General features: G+C 30.8%; 1 protein-coding gene across 1 annotated transcript; it reads left to right on the top strand.

The window, feature by feature from the left end:
- Positions 1–1,585: 1,585 nt before the first annotated feature.
- Positions 1,586–16,989, top strand: LOC111627505 (ectonucleotide pyrophosphatase/phosphodiesterase family member 6-like). The gene is made up of 8 exons (XM_023371094.1): positions 1,586–2,017; positions 3,984–4,343; positions 4,431–4,540; positions 6,850–7,065; positions 13,524–13,685; positions 15,746–15,889; positions 15,964–16,072; positions 16,147–16,989. Exons 1-8 carry the CDS (start codon positions 1,702–1,704, stop codon positions 16,389–16,391), a joined length of 1,662 nt encoding a protein of 553 aa, XP_023226862.1. The 5' UTR covers positions 1,586–1,701; the 3' UTR covers positions 16,392–16,989.
- The last annotated feature ends 2,823 nt before the right edge of the window (positions 16,990–19,812 follow it).

The raw sequence follows: 19,812 nt of genomic DNA, 5'->3' as shown, positions 1-19,812 counted from the left end.
CCAATTAGCCAAATCTTGCAACGTTGGAAGAAATACTAAATAAAGCTGGAGCTGTGAATCAAAGGATTATAGACCCAAGTGCGGGGAAAAAGAGACAAAGGACAAAAGATAAAGAAGTGAAAAAGGTTGAAAAATTACGGGTTCCTAAGGACTCTCTATTTGTTTAAAGAAGATCTATTTAACGTTTCTCACTACTACATCTTTTGTCCTTTCTCATCTTTCCCTCCTTTTCCCAAATTTGGGTCTATAATCCTTTGAGTCACAACTCCAGCTTTATTTAGTAATCATTTCGCATTCACACATCTCAAAGTATTTGAAAATATTTTCTTTCCACTCAAAAATAAAATATGAATAAAGGTTTATGGCTTTGTGAAACTTTTGTTGAGTTTAAGCCGTTGAAATAAATAAATAATAAAAAAATTAAAACATTTGTCGGTTTTGTTTACATGTTTATTGGGCCGCATTGGAACTTGCCTTGGGCCGCATGCGGCCCGCGGGCCGCGGGTTGGACACCCCTGATTTATACAAACATTAGCATGTTATTGTAATATAGCTTATGTACAGCATATTTATTACTGATTCAGAAAATATAGCTACGGGATGACTACTTATGACTTTTTTCAAAGGTAAGTAACAGTTAGATATATTATCTTATGATTCAGTATCTGATTAGAAGCAGGATATACAGTACTTTATCTATGTTTTCAATTCAAGGAAGTGGAAACATAGATAAACTAAATATTCCATATTTATTTCTTTAGTAGTCGAGTCTTTATGGCTTACTCATTGTAAAAATTGTTTAGCAACATAAATTTCATGTCAAACAACTCTTACAATGTTGCAAATTCACAATTCTTCGCTGAAAGATGAAATACAATAATAGAATTTACTATTATTGCTCTTGAAGTTGAGCTTTATCTATTGTGTGTATCTATATATATGCTCTTCAATGGTAATTTAAAATATTTTTTAATCAATCGTAGAATGACTTCACACCATAGCTATGTGCAATAACGGTACGTGAACTGTACCAAAATCAAAGCGCTCTCAAAGCATCAGGATTCTATGCATTGCCATTACACATGGCTCTGGCAGCCTAACACTCTGGAAAATCCGCGATTGCAACTTCTGGAATGTATTTGTCAAAAGATATCAAGGATTGCTCACAATTTCGGATACGTCTGACCGGCAATAGGGCAAAGAATTTTATATTGACTAACGTTTTAGGCTAGCCAACATAAAATTTTTTTAAGATGGCCGAGTGGTTAATTAAGGTGGCAGTCTACCGCTCTGGATCCATCAGGACGGTCGAAAAACCCCAGGACTTTTTCGGGAATTGATCCGACCGGATATGTCGGGCCCCATCCCTTATCACCCTGCTGGCCCATTGTAGGCCTAGCCTAACCCATAATGGGCTTGCTGAAAAGATCCTCTTAATGCTTATAGGGCGGAGTTATAAAAAAAAAAGCTTCCTTTTAAAATATTATATTACTTTAAATAAAAATTAATTATTACTATTATAATATACATTAATTTTTATTGTTTAATAAATCATCTTTTATATAATTGAATAAAGAAAAATTTCTTCATATTTTTATTTTAAAATTTTTGTTCGGGTGGCAACACTTAAACGATAAAATCATTGCAGCGTGAGTCGAGGCGTGGTCGGGAATCGAAATTGATTACTTTAATAATAAATAGATGAATGTACATAATCTTAATAATATAGAAATAAGAACAGTTTTATTATTGTTTTTCATATATTTTCCATTATGTCGATGTGACTTGCTAGCTTATTGGTTATTAGGAGGAAGTGGAGGGGAAGAGAACATTGATCCTAATACAAGGTTAATTGTATTGATGCTGGAAGGATTCCGTCACGATTTTGTCGACATTTTCGATAAAATAAGCCCCCTTAATGGTTTTAGAAGATTAAAAAAGAACGGCGTGACTGCTGATTATGTTTTGCCTGTGTTTCCGTCCAATACTTATCCAAATTGTCATAGTATTGTTACAGGTGAGCTACGAGCACGACTATTTCCTAAGATTTGTCACGAGTTCAGTTTGCATATTGACACTCGGTTCTTATCAGTTTGCAAGATGCTATCTCTGCTATGTATGTGATACAAATGCGGCTTTGAATGAGGCAGTTGGACTTTATCCGAAGTATGAAAAAGTGAAATGAACCGTGTGATCCTTTGCAAGATGACCTCCCAAAGCCTATCTAGAATTTTGAAGACCCCAAAAATGGGGTAAAATTTAAGTGGAAAAAATATCTCAAATAGTGCTAAAAATCAACTGTTTTCCACTTTACTAGAGGTTGCTAAAATGTCATAAAACGTAAGTGTACTGACTATTACTGGGGACACAATCAGAGTTGTCCTGCATGCTCCATTAAGCGTATCATTTGTTTAACAAGCAAGTGGTCAAGATTTCAGCAGGGTTATATCTTGAAAAGGATCACATGTAGACCATTGGTTTCTTTTAATTTTTTTTACTCCTATGGGCATGGCTACAGATGTGATAAAGTCCCAACTTCTTCATTCAGAGATGCATTTGTACTGCAATGGTACTGTCTATATAAGCAAAGCATCACGAGATAAAGCTCTCCAAAAATTACATCCTGCAATGTTGTATGATTTGCAAAATTTGATGAAAATTTTTGATTAAAACTTCAAATAATAGTCTAAGACAGCATTTAAAATTAGTGTGGAAAATAATGTGTTTTCCTCTTTATAACAGCATATTAAAATGCATATATTATGTAAAGTACAGTACATTGCTATTATATTTTATACATAGGATTAATGTTGTATGGAATGGTTCTCAAAGTTATTGTTGATTCACAGAACACTTAAACCAAATCACAGATAAAATGTGGACCACCCGTGGCCTGTCCACTTCTTATCTAGTAAATATCATTGTAGACAATGATAAATTGCCAAAATGTTTGATCAATCTGATAATCTAATGTGATAGATAAGTGATGTGAGGAAATGTTTTTTATGGCTAAATGACATAGAAATGCATTTTAGAAAAATGACTAGGTTAGTCTGCTGCCCACCTGTCGTATGATACATCATAATAGAATTAAAATTTTTTACTAAATACATATAATATACGTATAGGATACTTCATGGTTAACAATTGGAAAGAACTGTTAAAAAATAGTACAAATTTCTATGTAAACGGCCATATCAGAAGGAATATATGGACAGAATATCTTGTAGGTTTGCTTCAAGAATTACATTGCAAATTGTTTTGCCCATACAACTACAACCAATGTATTTTGAGAGATAAAATCTTGTTCTTACCATCCCAAAAATTCATTTTACAGTCTTAAGCATTATTAAAAATAAAGTTAAAAGTTTAATAGAAAACATTATTCTGACCTATTTTTTCAGGAAACATTCAAAAAGCAATCAAAACATCAAAAAGGATGAATATGAGTGATTGATTGAATGTTAATTGATGTTTATTGTGGTTTGTAAAAATAAACATCTATCAATCAAACATCTTCAGGTTAAAATAATTATTACTGATGAATTAGAATAACTACAGAAAAATGACGAGGAAGATTTTTATCATTCAAATTACTTGGTTTTTCTACAATCATTTTTAATTTTCTGTTATAAAATATTCAATATTAATTTTCTGGAAACAAAAATTTCTGACTAGAATGTGTCAGGCCCTATGCCTCACTATTGACTGCCTCTATTGCAGGTCTGACCAAACCCACGATGAACAAATAAAGGCCTTTTTAGTGCCTGCAAAGTAAGAGTTCAAGGGAAAAAAAAGGGTCTGTGATAGTAAAAGTTGAATTATGTTAAATCCAGAAATTTTAAAAATTTTTATTAAAAAAAATATATTAAAAAGAGTGGTTTAATGATGTAATATTGTACATATGAAATTTGCTAAAAATTTTATTACATTTCAAGAAAGTAAAAGATTATTTTGTAAATATTATACCTTTGAAATTTTAGGATTATATGCAGAACATCATGGTATAGTGGATGATTATATGTATGACGAACAAAGTCAACAAGTTTTTTCAAAAGGTTTTTATGATGATAAATCGTCGAAAATCTGGTGGAAATTTGCTGAACCGTTATGGATAACTGCCGAGAAACACGATATAAAAACTGCTTTATACTGGTGGGACGGATGCCAAGTTGAATATGGAGGATTTGCAGCAACGCATTGCGAATATCCTCAGAATTCTTACGAGAATCCAGATTGGGAATTAAATAACATTCAAAAACGTTTAAATGATGTTTTAGATAAATTCTTGAAAAAGAAACTTAATTTAGCCATGTTTCACTTCAGGGCAATTGAATTTGTAGGTAAGTCTCTGATTTAAAATTTATCGGTAAAAACATTAAGAGTATTCTTTTATTGACATTTTCGACAAATTCAATTTTTTAATTCAGGTCGCCGTTATGGACCGGATTCTGTAGAAATGCAGGATATGATTAAGAACATTGATAAGATTATATCTGATCTTCAGGATAATATTCTAAAAAAGAAAATGCAAAACAATGTAAGTGATTAAAATTTTAAATGTGTACACAGGATGGCTTAAAAGTCAGTTAACACACATATATATATATATATATTTACATATTTATAATTATTTTAAGAACAGTTGCATGTTGTTTGTGATTCAATCACTTCATTGGAAATAATAACCACAAATGATAACATGCAGCTGTTCCAAGCTGGTTTTAATTCTCTTTAAAATAATTTTAGGATATTCAGGTTATCTGAAAAGTTACTGTGCACTGGAAAAGGTTTAAGTAAAGTGTTAATAAAAGTGAATTATTGTGTTATCATATTGAAAATTTCTAAAAACACTTTGTTAAAGCAAAATTCTGTAAGATAATTCTTTTATATCTTTCAGAATTTTATTTTACTAATGGAAATAATACTTCACATCTAAATCTATCTTCAAACTGGATGATTCTTTGATGACTAATTCTTTAGATTTATTAACAAGAAGTCAATAATTAAGGCCAGAAAGAGTTCACAAGTAGAATTTAGATATAAATTTATTGTATTATAAATTTCCAGCTTAATCAGAATTAATAACTCAGATTGTATTGAGAGATGCTTATTTAAACAATGTGAAATTCTCCATTTATTTATCTTTTTAACAAGTCTTTACTTTTCTAACATAAATATTCAATTTATTTATGAAAATTATATTCTGATTTTAATATATCTTCTGTGGCACAACTGCATTATACAGTAGTAACATTATACAGTTTGCAGTTGGTCTAATATTTATGCTGCTGTTTCATTTCTACATGTAAGTTTTTTTTTTTTTCCTTCAATTTAGAAATTATGACTCCATATTATTGTTCATTTTAAAATAAATACATTTAGATATTTGAATTTTTAATAAATTATTGTTTGATATCTAGAATTCTTATTTACAAATGTTTTTCAAGTCTCTTTTGTATCCTCATTATTTTAAATGAGCAGAATGTCTGAATTTGACAAGTTCTCATAAGTTACTTTATGTTGATATGTGTAATTTATCCATTAAAAGTGAAATTCTGTAGTCATTCCAGATAAGATAGATCTTGTAGCAAGCCTAGTCTATCTAGAACAGTGTTCCGCAACCTTTTTCTACTTGCAGCACACCCATGACTCAACATGGCACATCAAAATGTTATTTCCCTCAAAAACATATACGTAATGCCACTACTCTTATTATTATTGTTATTAAAAGACATCAACACCTGTGAGCAAATTTATTTTACATATAATTTCTTAGAATACATAAAAATACGTGGCTTGTAATAAAGAATATACAATCATCATCTTATTTCATCGGTGCTGTGGCAGAGAATGAAATACAAGCTTAAGAAACACAAAAACTGTGATAAAAATATATAAATGAAACTTGAAAATAACAGAATATGTAAAAGTTCACGTCACACCTTTCACCATATGACGGCACACCAGGGTGCTGCGGAACACTGGTCTAGAATACAGTGGTACCTCGTACTTCAAACCATCCAGAGTTTGAATGATGCTTCTACAATGAAACTGCATGCACAGTGAAAAATGTGCTTGTTGCGTAAACATTACCTGTTGTGTGCCTAAGTTGTCTCTCATTCTCACTGTTGAAAGCATCTCATGTTATGCTTGTGAATTTTTGGTTATATACAGTATGTAACCTTTACTTATTAACCATTGCATCTAAGAAGAATGTTGAAACAACAAAGTCTAACAGGAAGGTTATAGTGTTAATGATTAAGATGAAAAAGGAACTTATTGCAAAGTACAAAAGTAGTATACACTTGACAGATATTGTGGCCATGTTTAAGATGCTGAAGTCAATGGTATGTAACTTGTAAATGCAATTTTCATTTTATTGTACAGTATTTAAATATTTTATTTACTGTTTTTGTGTTTTAATTTATTATTTAGTTCATTTAATTGTATAATTTTTACCATAAATTACATGTATTTTCTATTTGTGTATGGGTATTGTTTTGGGTCTGGGAATGGATTAATTCATTTTCCATTATTTCTAATGGGGAAAACTGATTGAGACTTTGAACAATTTGAAGTTCAAACAACCTTCAAATTTAATTTGAAGGTTGTTTGAACTTCATTTAATTTGTTCGGAAGTTCAAACAACCTTCCGAACAAATTAAATGCAGACTATGAGGCACCACTGTAGTTCAAAATTCAATCTGGCAATGTAGTCTATAGTATACTGAATTTGTATATTAATTACTAACAATGGTTTTCTATATAAAAACTTATATAAATAATACAATTGAATAATCGGAAGTAATGAGAAATAATTATTGAATATCTTATTGATTTCTATAGGTTGTAGTGATGGTAATTTCTGATCACGGAATTGCAAAAGTTAATCGACATCCTGCCTTTATCATAAACATTGAAAATTACATTGACACTAATGAAATTAGTTATATGTTGAATAGAGGATCATTTGCTATGATTCAGCCTAAAAGAGGAAAGATAAATGAGGTAAATATTAAAAATGGTATATTACATATGCTTGCATATAAGTTGACTTTTAAAGCCTGAAAAAAAATCTCTCCGAAACTAGAGGTTGAGGTAAAAATTGTGAACCTTACCATAGAGTGAAAAACAAGCCGAACAATGCTTGTAACAATCATTATGCACTGTACCACTTGCTGTAACTCTTACAAGCCTGCAAATATTTACAAATAAACATTGTGTTTGGTGAAAATATTTAATATAAAGATTAATGTAGTAATAAAAGTTTAGTATAAATGAGTAGTACTCCATACACTTCAGCTGATATCACCTTTTCACTACTGATGTAAATGACAATAGTGTAGCTTACTACAGTGTTCTACTATGATATACTATATGTACAGTACCTTATGTTACTATGCTGTTTAAACCATCAATGTTATATTGGAGGTGTTGATGTTGATTTTGGCTTGAATGTATTTACTGGTGTAGTAATGTACTGTAGATTTCTTACTAACAAGTAAGATAACTTAGTACAGATTTTTAGCATTTGTTCATCCTACATATATTCCATTTATGTTGAAAAACAAAATTATGCCCAATAACAATTAATGATCTTACAATATCAGCAAACTTGCAAAAATATTATATACTAGCTGCAAGGACCCGCTTCACTGGGTTTTTATTTGTATGTAATATACTTTTTTTTATATATAAAAGACTGTTTTTCTAAGTAATCTAGCTGCAAGGACCTGCTTCACTGGGCAAAAAGTAACAATAGTGAAGATTAAGANCTCAATTTAAACCTGGAGTTCAATGTTACACACGTATGTAAAGGAGGGTCATTAAGATCTTTTCCCACGAACCCAGTACATAGAAAGAAAGAAGTTAAATTAAGTATTTTATGTAAAAAATGATAATAATAAAAAAACATAACAAATTTTAACACTATTAAGATCTCTTTAAATTATTTTTCTTTTCTAAAATTAAATCATTAAAGAAGTATTATCCCTTATTTATTTCTTTACACGAAAGTTCCTTCTTTAAATTAATTAGTTACTATAGAAAATACTATTAGTTCCTTGTAGCAGTTTTAAAGGTTAAAACCCTTGAAACTCTCTTCAATACATTACGTAAATCTTAGCAAGTAAATTGACCCCTTTCTAATTCTAACCCCCTTAAGCACTTTCAATACTTTATTACTAAAAATTACATTTTATTTTAATTTCTACTGTATTTTTAATAATGTTTTTACAAAATTACGAAACATATTATTGTTTTTTTAAATATGAAATTAGGAAATTTTATATTATTAATATCCCTACAACGAAGAACAAGTTGCATAATGTAACTATGGAATGGTGAACGACCTGGTCAATTAAAAGCACTGTTTTCCTCGTGTTAACCTTAAAGGAAAAGTTAATTTATATATATATTTTCGTGATACAAAACAGAATAAATGAATTGTCTGAGGCATAAATAAGTTATTTTTATGATTCATAAATTCAAGATGCTGCTATGTTTAGTACCAGTTACCATGCTATGTGCCTTTCACGTGTGTAAGAAATATCGCTTATAACGTTACAGAATTGAATTATGTATAGGAAAATATGTGATAAATAAACTATATACACCTTCTTTCATTAAAAAATATTAATTTAAGTTCAATATTTTAATAAAAATATGTAAATTTTTATACATTTGTAAAGGCTAGAGAATGATTTATACGTAGACTAAACAGCACAGGTCTTTAAAAAAGGTACTTTAAAAAAAATGAAGAAGAGAGGCCTCTTATATTATAATTTAAGTCCAAAAAAGCCTAAATTATGCTCTGGAGATATTTATATATTATATCAAAGTATGCTACATAAAATAATTAAGCTTACCTTTTATATAATTAAAAAAAAAAGGTTTATACATAAGCTACAGGCCCCAAGCAACGAGGGCCTCATTTTAGAGAGGTAAAAGGCCTCTTATATTATAATTTAGGCCCTCAAGAAGTCAAAATTAAGCCTTAAAGAAGTTATTAATTGTATCATTGTATACAACATAATGCAATTGTTATATATACATTCACAGCAGGATGAATAATAAAATTATGATAAAATATATAAAAAATAGAAGACGTAAGTTATATTTTTATTAATAAAATTCAATAAACTCTATAGTAAATTTTCATAACAAAAGAATAAGTCGAGGAAGGAAGACAAAATGGAGGTTGAAGTCCTTTTTTACATAAAGAGGAGATTGAAGGAAATTTATGAAAATTGGGAAAAGTTCTAAAAAAAACTGACATTAAAATAATATATATTTTTTGTTTATCTTCCTATTTTTATTTTTTATACATTATTTTTAACGTTTTTTTTTTTAAATTTATAACAGATATCAAATCTAAAGCGAAGTTAACGAAGCGTGTAATTGAATGCCTTTTCCTCATGTTTTTAATGTATTTTTTGAAAAATTTCGATTATTGAAAGCTAAATAATCAATTTTTGGATAATGGCCATGCTTTAAAATTCGAAAAAATTAGTATAAAAATTAAAAAATGTCTCGCTTTTTCTAATCTTTAACACTCAGAACGTATCGATAATTAGAGTAATTTTTGATCTTTTCTTTTACGGCAGATAACTATGGAAAATTAATATGATTTTACATGTTTTAATGAGAAAAATTAACATAATTTATACATTTTAAAACGAGATTTAACATAATTTATCTATTTTCATGTATGGGAAGTTAATATTACTTATCTCTTCACTGATTAGATATGGCGTAAATGAGCTGTGAATGGAGCGATTTACTGACAAAAACGTGCCAGTAAGGAATTTTAAGATGAATTAAAGCGAAAAACAAGTAAAAAATCCCCTTAAAACTTCAAAAAATCTATAAAAAATATGAAAAAATTTAAGTTACAAGAAGCATGTCAATGACTTTTCCGTTGATTCATTTCGATGTGAGTGCAAACTACCACTAAATTGGGCGTGATTGAATCCACTTAACACCGATTTTACCAAGAAAAACACTTTAAAACACAAGTAAAAAAAAAATACAATTTTTAGTAACAAAATACGCGAAATAAGTGCCAATTCTTCATTAATTGCACAATGGATCGCATTTGAATGTTTGGCATGCACAATGGATCGCATTTAGTTACGCACACAAAGAATTTAATCTGACTATCGGATAATATAAAGATAAAATTCTGATGATCGAATATAATCTGAAGTTAGAAAACACGATAAAGTGACCCAGAAAACGATCATTCAACGTTCTTCAACAAGCGATAGCACTACAGGTGCATTGACCTAACACATTTCCCTGTCGTTGGGTTACTTGGTGAACTGTCTCCGCCACAGAAAGTAGAGCTGTTCACCTTCGACCATTCCAAGAATTAGAGGTCTTCTATACCTTTAAATTAGATAAATGGGTTAAGAATTAGTTTACCTCTTGAGAATTCTCGAAGAATTAATTGAAACTGTAGTCTTGTTACAATACAAAATATTGTTACAATTGGCAAATGTTTTCAAAAAATGGCTAAATTAATGGAATACCACCTTGCCTCATAAGCTACCTCCTTGCCTCATAAGCTACCTTCTTGCCTCATAAGCAACTTTCTTGCTTTCTAATCAGTGCTGATAATGTTAGGAAACATCAAGCTTATTTATCAGATTAGATTTATGTTGAATGCCACCCTCGAATGAATTAATTTCTATAGGAATTTTCGCAGAAATACGTGTCTTCAAGAATTAACGCATGTGAACATGTAAGCTAATGTGAAATCTACACTCACGTTCATCTGAGTAATCTATAGAATGGTTGGATAGAGAGAAAATATAAACATCTACACGCATACACATACTCAGACCTTATCATAGAAAAAACCAGCAGGGCTACTTACTTACGTGGATCACTTATTTAAAAAGGGCCCACGAATTTGTTACACATTATTATATTGCATTTCTCGTATATGGAGAAAAATAACTCTATTTTTTTGTCAAATATTAGTATTTAAAATATAAAATACAATATTGTTTTGCAATATACTGGGGCCTCAGTTTAATATTGTTTAATATACTGGGGTCTCAATAAAGGCAATTCACCCAGGACTCTTTCGAACTTTGAGGGACTTTGCACATGTGCAATTCACACATAACAGTGGCAATATTAAGTAAAGGCCCGAATTAAAACGTAGTAAAGGGCTACTTCCTTGCCTCATAAGCTACTTTCTCGCTTTCTAATACCCTTTACCACTGTGGATGAAGAATATATAGTGCATTGATTACATTCAAATCTTTTTCCTGTACTTATCTGATTTTTTTCTTTATTTATTTACTGTAGGTGGGCCCTAGACCCTTGGGTTCCTCTCTGGTTACGCTGCTGCACACACACACAAACATGTTCTATACATAGAACCGTAGTAATGCATGGTCTTACTCGTCATGGTCGGGCCTTGTCTTTTTTGGGGCCATATCTCATTGCTGACTACTAATATTTTTCTTCTATATTTGTATAATACATCCAAAGAAATTGGGCCGGAGCCTCAAAAGCGGTTAAAACTGCCCGGCACATATACAAACCCATACACAAATCATAAATTTAGGCTATACATAGAAAAATTACAGCTAACATTTATACCAGGGGTGTCCAACCTTTTTGTTTTTCTGGGCCGCATTGGAAAAAGTCAAGGAGTTTTGGGCCACAAGTATATATAATATATACTGTGGCCCAATATACAAGTATATTTAAAAATTAACATGTCTAGATTATAATAATAAGTATTAAAACTTTATCAAGAAAAAAGAATATTTTAAAAAATTACTTTTACAGACACTTTCAGTTTTTACTTAGAAATAGATAAATTCATTTATTATAAAAGAGAGTAAAGAAAATTTATTTGAAAAACACAAATATTTGTTTTATTTGGGTCTCTAATTAATAAAAAGCGACGAAACACCATTTTAAANGTCTAATATTTATGCTGCTGTTTCATTTCTACATGTAAGTTTTTTTTTTTTTCCTTCAATTTAGAAATTATGACTCCATATTATTGTTCATTTTAAAATAAATACATTTAGATATTTGAATTTTTAATAAATTATTGTTTGATATCTAGAATTCTTATTTACAAATGTTTTTCAAGTCTCTTTTGTATCCTCATTATTTTAAATGAGCAGAATGTCTGAATTTGACAAGTTCTCATATGTTACTTTATGTTGATATGTGTAATTTATCCATTAAAAGTGAAATTCTGTAGTCATTCCAGATAAGATAGATCTTGTAGCAAGCCTAGTCTATCTAGAACAGTGTTCCGCAACCTTTTTCTACTTGCAGCACACCCATGACTCAACATGGCACATCAAAATGTTATTTCCCTCAAAAACATATATGTAATGCCACTACTCTTATTATTATTGTTATTAAAAGACATCAACACCTGTGAGCAAATTTATTTTACATATAATTTCTTAGAATACATAAAAATACGTGGCTTGTAATAAAGAATATACAATCATCATCTTATTTCATCGGTGCTGTGGCAGAGAATGAAATACAAGCTTAAGAAACACAAAAACTGTGATAAAAATATATAAAAGAAACTTGAAATTAACAGAATATGTAAAAGTTCACGTCACACCTTTCACCATATGACGGCACACCAGGGTGCTGCGGAACACTGGTCTAGAATACAGTGGTACCTCGTACTTCAAACCATCCAGAGTTTGAATGATGCTTCTACAATGAAACTGCATGCACAGTGAAAAATGTGCTTGTTGCGTAAACATTACCTGTTGTGTGCCTAAGTTGTCTCTCATTCTCACTGTTGAAAGCATCTCATGTTATGCTTGTGAATTTTTGGTTATATACAGTATGTAACCTTTACTTATTAACCATTGCATCTAAGAAGAATGTTGAAACAACAAAGTCTAACAGGAAGGTTATAGTGTTAATGATTAAGATGAAAAAGGAACTTATTGCAAAGTACAAAAGTAGTATACACTTGACAGATATTGTGGCCATGTTTAAGATGCTGAAGTCAATGGTATGTAACTTGTAAATGCAATTTTCATTTTATTGTACAGTATTTAAATATTTTATTTACTGTTTTTGTGTTTTAATTTATTATTTAGTTCATTTAATTGTATAATTTTTACCATAAATTACATGTATTTTCTATTTGTGTATGGGTATTGTTTTGGGTCTGGGAATGGATTAATTCATTTTCCATTATTTCTAATGGGGAAAACTGATTGAGACTTTGAACAATTTGAAGTTCAAACAACCTTCAAATTTAATTTGAAGGTTGTTTGAACTTCATTTAATTTGTTCGGAAGTTCAAACAACCTTCCGAACAAATTAAATGCAGACTATGAGGCACCACTGTAGTTCAAAATTCAATCTGGCAATGTAGTCTATAGTATACTGAATTTGTATATTAATTACTAACAATGGTTTTCTATATAAAAACTTATATAAATAATACAATTGAATAATCGGAAGTAATGAGAAATAATTATTGAATATCTTATTGATTTCTATAGGTTGTAGTGATGGTAATTTCTGATCACGGAATTGCAAAAGTTAATCGACATCCTGCCTTTATCATAAACATTGAAAATTACATTGACACTAATGAAATTAGTTATATGTTGAATAGAGGATCATTTGCTATGATTCAGCCTAAAAGAGGAAAGATAAATGAGGTAAATATTAAAAATGGTATATTACATATGCTTGCATATAAGTTGACTTTTAAAGCCTGAAAAAAAATCTCTCCGAAACTAGAGGTTGAGGTAAAAATTGTGAACCTTACCATAGAGTGAAAAACAAGCCGAACAATGCTTGTAACAATCATTATGCACTGTACCACTTGCTGTAACTCTTACAAGCCTGCAAATATTTACAAATAAACATTGTGTTTGGTGAAAATATTTAATATAAAGATTAATGTAGTAATAAAAGTTTAGTATAAATGAGTAGTACTCCATACACTTCAGCTGATATCACCTTTTCACTACTGATGTAAATGACAATAGTGTAGCTTACTACAGTGTTCTACTATGATATACTATATGTACAGTACCTTATGTTACTATGCTGTTTAAACCATCAATGTTATATTGGAGGTGTTGATGTTGATTTTGGCTTGAATGTATTTACTGGTGTAGTAATGTACTGTAGATTTCTTACTAACAAGTAAGATAACTTAGTACAGATTTTTAGCATTTGTTCATCCTACATATATTCCATTTATGTTGAAAAACAAAATTATGCCCAATAACAATTAATGATCTTACAATATCAGCAAACTTGCAAAAATATTATATACTAGCTGCAAGGACCCGCTTCACTGGGTTTTTATTTGTATGTAATATACTTTTTTTTATATATAAAAGACTGTTTTTCTAAGTAATCTAGCTGCAAGGACCTGCTTCACTGGGCAAAAAGTAACAATAGTGAAGATTAAGATAATTACATTATAGCCAATCTTACCCGTTTTCACAGAATGCAAGAATTAGATCCCCCGTTCCAGACTAATTAGAGAATTTTTACATGAGTCTAAAAATACGTTCAATTTCCCGCAAAAACCGCCTGTAAATCTTGAGTGCCGCTTTATATTAACACTTCCTTTGTTACTCAATTACTTTGTTACTCAATAGAAGTGTTAACACTTCCACTGTTAACACTTCTATTGTTGACACTTCCATTGTTACACATCTTTGAAGTCAACCACTTTCAACCCCATATCTCCCACACCCTTATAGCACAGAATGCAAGAATTAGGCCCCCCGTTTCCAGGCTAATTAGAGAATTTTTACATGAGTCTAAAAATACGTTCAATTTCCCGCAAAAACCGCCTGTAAATCTTGAGTGCCGCTTTATATTAACACTTCCTTTGTTACTCAATTACTTTGTTACTCAATAGAAGTGTTAACACTTCCACTGTTAACACTTCTATTGTTGACACTTCCATTGTTACACATCTTTGAAGTCAACCACTTTCAACCCCATATCTCCCACACCCTTATAGCACAGAATGCAAGAATTAGGCCCCCCGTTTCCAGGCTAATTAGAGAATTTTTACGTCCAGTCAAACGAACTATTTTCAATTTGATCAATTTTCTGGAACGTTTATAATCATTCTATAATCGAACCAATTCAAATTCAAATTTAAAACGGTTCAAACATTTTTAAAATCGAAATAGAAAATCTTTGAAGTCAACCACTTTAAGCCCCCATCTCTCTCGCACCCTTATAGCTATCGAGACGCAACCACCATAGTGCATGAATGGAGACTTGGGGCTACTACCACATACAAACACCATTCATGTGCGATGTGTAGTTTTGGCTGAAAAGTAAAATATAGGGACACACATGCCCATTTTCATATATATATAGATGTACCATGTTTATAAAAGGAAATTGCACACTCAGCCACAAGTGGGCATTCTGCACACTCTGAATACCCACTTGTGGCTGTCCTGAGTATGTGGAGCCATAGTAAGGAACTAGAAGAACTGCATGTGGCTTGCAAGTTGTGTGGACCACTGTGGGACTTTAGTACATGTGGACCACAGGGACTTTAGACCTCATTTCAGGTTTAGTTGATAGTATGTTTGAGCATTTAGAAGTTTATATTTGGTTGATCTATAGGTGCAAAGCAGATTTTTCAGATTAACTTATATGCCAACATATAAAGTATATTTATATGTATATGTATATATATTTTAAATCATTTTAAATTATAATTTCTAATAACCAGATTTATGAAGAATTAAAAAAGGCAAACATAAATGGTTTGCAAGTTTTCCTGAAAAATGAATTACCTGAAAACTATAAGATTAAGAAGGGTAAATATGTTCTACCAATTGTTATCTTGGCTGAAGAAGGATTTCTCATTAATGGTGTAAGTAAATTTATACGGATAAGGTTTTTGTTTTTATATTAACTGCATAAAAATTTTTTTTATTTTTAAACTAGATTTCTAATAATAAACAAATAGGACAGCAGGAAATATATAATGGCGAGTTTGGTTATGATCCATACACAGTTAGAGACATGAGAGCAATATTTTTTGCACGAGGACCTGGTACAAAATACATGAATAAATTTATAATTTTAATATCTTGATTCTTTTATAAAAATCATTTAATCTTTTACTAGGTATAAAGCATAATTATGTTTGTCAGCCTATGGAAGTAGTGGATCATTATAACATCATGTGCCACATCCTTGAAATTCCATGCTTACCCAATAATGGTTCATGGAAGCGGATTAAGGACTTATTTGGAGGAGAATCAGACATCACATTATGGGACTGGATAACTACCATCAGTGCAATATTAGTGATTGTGGCATTTGGTCTTTCTGCTGGTTACAAACTAACTAGAAGAGAAAAAAAAGATTGATGTATATACTGTATACAAAAATAGTAACTTGTGGTAAGGCATCAGACTTTTGTTGTGGAGATCCAGAGTTGAATCTGATTTGGATCCTTGTTGCAAGTAATTAAAGAAAGAGCATTGTTTCTGTATTGCTAACACTTGCTAATTGATTTCATTACTGGTCTGACCCCCTCAGAACAGATGAAAATAAGAATAACAATTTCTAAATTGACAAATATGTCAGTTATAAAGCAAAGAATTTTAAAAAAAGTTTAATAATATTTAATAAGAAATCTTTTCAACCATCTTCAATGGCCACCAAAAGGTTCTAGAATGGGTTGATGCTGGCCACTAGTTACAGAAAACTTGAATTGGTTTCCCTTCTCTTCTACTCAAGGAGAACCAATTCAACTTTTCTGTAACTAGAATTTGATAATCATAAAAATGACTAAACATATTTTTTTAAATACATGTTATTGGATGTTTTAAAGAGTCATGAGTGGAAATTGAACTCAGTTGCATGGATGTTGTAAACCAACACCAACAATGATGTATAGAAGTGTGTATAAAATCAATATTTATGTTTACATTATTTATTTAAATAAAGTTTTTAAATTCTTAAGGATGCGAATTTAACTTTTGAAAATCAAATCTAGCAAAAGGTAAACTCAATGACAAACTACAAATCAACGATTTGACATGTTTCGTATAAACGGACTACGCCATTGACTTGCTTAGCGGCTTAGTACTTCAAATGCCCAAGTATATCTAAAATTTTTCATTAAATATTAACTTTATTGCTAATGAAAAAATCGACATCTATGAGATACAGACAAGTTACTTACTGGCATAGTAATGTACTGTAGATTTCTTACTAACAAGTAAAATAACTTAGTACAGATTTTTAGCATTTGATCATTCTACATATATTCCATTTATGTTGAAAAACAAATAGAATATAGTACATAAGAGTGGTTGTAGCAACACCATTTTGGAAGAAAATTGAATACACGTCCGCCATTTTCCATTTAGTCAAGGAGCCTGCAGTTTGTGTTGTGTAAAGGCAACGAGCTAGAATATTCTAATTTGTGTAAAAGTGCCCAAAGTAAAGAAAGAGTTTTAACCCTTAACTAAGATGGTGGATGGTAAGAAGAAAAAATAGAGATTTCTTTAACCCTTTATTTAAACCTTTCTAAACAAGACAAAATATTCTGTAGTGATAAGTTAAATGCGAAATTTCTCACGATAGCTTGTGTACAAGGAGAGTTGATGCTCCTTATTAATTTAAAATAGCATCATTGCTCCTTATCAGGGCCGGATCATCGCATAGACAAATGAGACAAATGTCTAGGGCCTGGTCAAACTGTCTATTCTGAAAAGATTTGTATATAAGATAGTTTACTTTTCTGTTGGCAACTATATACCTAATAAACAAAAATATATTGCTTTTTATATGGTTATTGTGAATTCTAAAATCTAAAGAAAATATGTTATGTGGGAGATGGCCCAGTAAGAAGAAAATGTCTAGGACTCCAAAGTGGGTTAATTGGCCCTGCTCATTATTATTTAAGAGCACCATAGCTCTTTAATATTAAAGGGATGGGAGATGAGGGTTGTCATGTGTCATATTGTGAGAGAGGTAGGACTTAATGTTATTCATTATTAACATTTACAAGCGTTTTTAAAACTCATCACTACCTTCAAAATTAAGCTTTTTGCCTTTTGATGATAATTAAAAATATAAAAAGTTATAAGTAAAGGTTTCTTCTAATAGTGAGACTAGTGGTATTTATCACGTCTTTCTTAATTATTCGCAATTAACAGAGACCCAGATTAAAACAGTTCACTTTATTTTGACTATTTAACAAGGCATTTCGGATTGGTAATTTTTCAATCCCTCTTTGGGCTCATGGCTTCGGTGTATAAGGTTGTTGTCTACAACATAACAAACAAAAGGTTAGCTCATGTTAATGTACTTTTGTTATCCAGAATGATTCATATCGTGCACAATTTGTACACATCCTAATGATGTAGTTTCTACATATCAGTCGCTTGCACTTACTGGCGTGTTTTCTTTGTCTATTTTTGATGGGGAAAATTCAACACTTCTTCCATTTCTCACAATTATTGCTCCTTAATTCCTCTTAGAAGGATTTTAACTTCGACATTGTGGTTCGTAACATGACAAAGGTCAAAATGTAATTTTTTATTGTAAATATTTTCAATATGGCCGAGAGTAAAGCCCTTCAAGACCTAACTCGTACTTAGATTATAAAAATGGTAAAAGTTTATATGAGAAAAATAGATTCTAAAGTGACAGTCCTACCTAACACGTGGTAGAGACTTCGATGTTTTGACTTAAAATAAAATGGCGGGCGATAGTACCCGTCGNTTCGACATTGTGGTTCGTAACATGACAAAGGTCAAAATGTAATTTTTTATTGTAAATATTTTCAATATGGCCGAGAGTAAAGCCCTTCAAGACCTAACTCGTACTTAGATTATAAAAATGGTAAAAGTTTATATGAGAAAAATAGATTCTAAAGTGACAATCTGACAGTCCTACCTAACACGTAGTAGAGACTTCGATGTTTTGACTTAAAATAAAATGGCGGTCGATAGTACCCGTCGTTGCCACCAAGAGCGCTGTTTCTAAGATCACAGCCACTCATATTCTAGCTCGTTGGATATAGCAAGTTCCATATAAATTATTGTAAATTATTTCTAGTAATAAAATAGAACATAAATTAACCTATAACAATAAAATATCGAATAAAACGAGTTTTAATTGCAATCAAAAAAACATTTTTATAAATGTAGAACAATTTACAAGAGAGGGCGCTACTTATTATGTCGTTAATTTCGCGAAATTTCTAGTTATTTAAAAAAGTAAGTGTTAATAATAATGTTTGTTTCTATATAGTAATCTTTCTTATTTAAATGCAATACAAATTCTTACCTTTAAAATGCTTAAAGGTCGATAAATAAATTTTTCTGGACAAATTTTTTTTTTTAAATTCATTTAGCGCCACCTGGAAGAGTGAAACGGCAACATGGATATTTCTCGTGTGTGATGATTAGTAAATGTTATATTTGTTATTAAAATTATAAAATTTTGTTAGCTTACAGAATAAATCCAGATTAAAAAGAGAATTTGAATAAAATATTTGAAAATGTGTAAGCATTATTAACATTATAGGTGAGTATATGCTCGATAGGCTATGTAACAGGTGGATGATGGGGATGAGGATGAGGAGGAAGAGAGATGCGAGATGATGAGGATAAGGAGGAGGAGGGATGGGAGATGATGAGGATAAGGAGGAGGAGGAGGAATGGGAGATGATGAGGATGAGGAGGAATGGGAGATGATGAGGATAAGGAGGAGGAGGAGGAATGGGAGATGATGAGGATGAGGAGGAATGGGAGATGATGAGGATAAGGAGGA

Source organism: Centruroides sculpturatus, unplaced genomic scaffold, assembly GCF_000671375.1.
Source record: "Centruroides sculpturatus isolate CEXI.00-Female unplaced genomic scaffold, Cexi_2.0 scaffold1, whole genome shotgun sequence".
Taxonomy (NCBI): Eukaryota; Metazoa; Arthropoda; class Arachnida; order Scorpiones; family Buthidae; genus Centruroides; species Centruroides sculpturatus.
The sequence above is the reverse complement of the archived record's forward strand: the minus strand, read 5'-3'. Positions and strand labels throughout refer to the sequence as shown.

What these genes read in the sequence shown, in the direction of transcription:
- LOC111627505 (XM_023371094.1), top strand. Translation starts at nt 1,702, where the DNA reads ATGAATGTACATAATCTTAATAATATAGAAATAAGAACAGTTTTATTA. An exon ending in CAGGGCAATTGAATTTGTAG is followed by an intron (nt 4,344 to 4,430) that starts GTAAGTCTCTGA and finishes TTTTTAATTCAG; the next exon opens with GTCGCCGTTATGGACCGGAT. An exon ending in ATTTTTTGCACGAGGACCTG is followed by an intron (nt 16,073 to 16,146) that starts GTACAAAATACA and finishes ATCTTTTACTAG; the next exon opens with GTATAAAGCATAATTATGTT.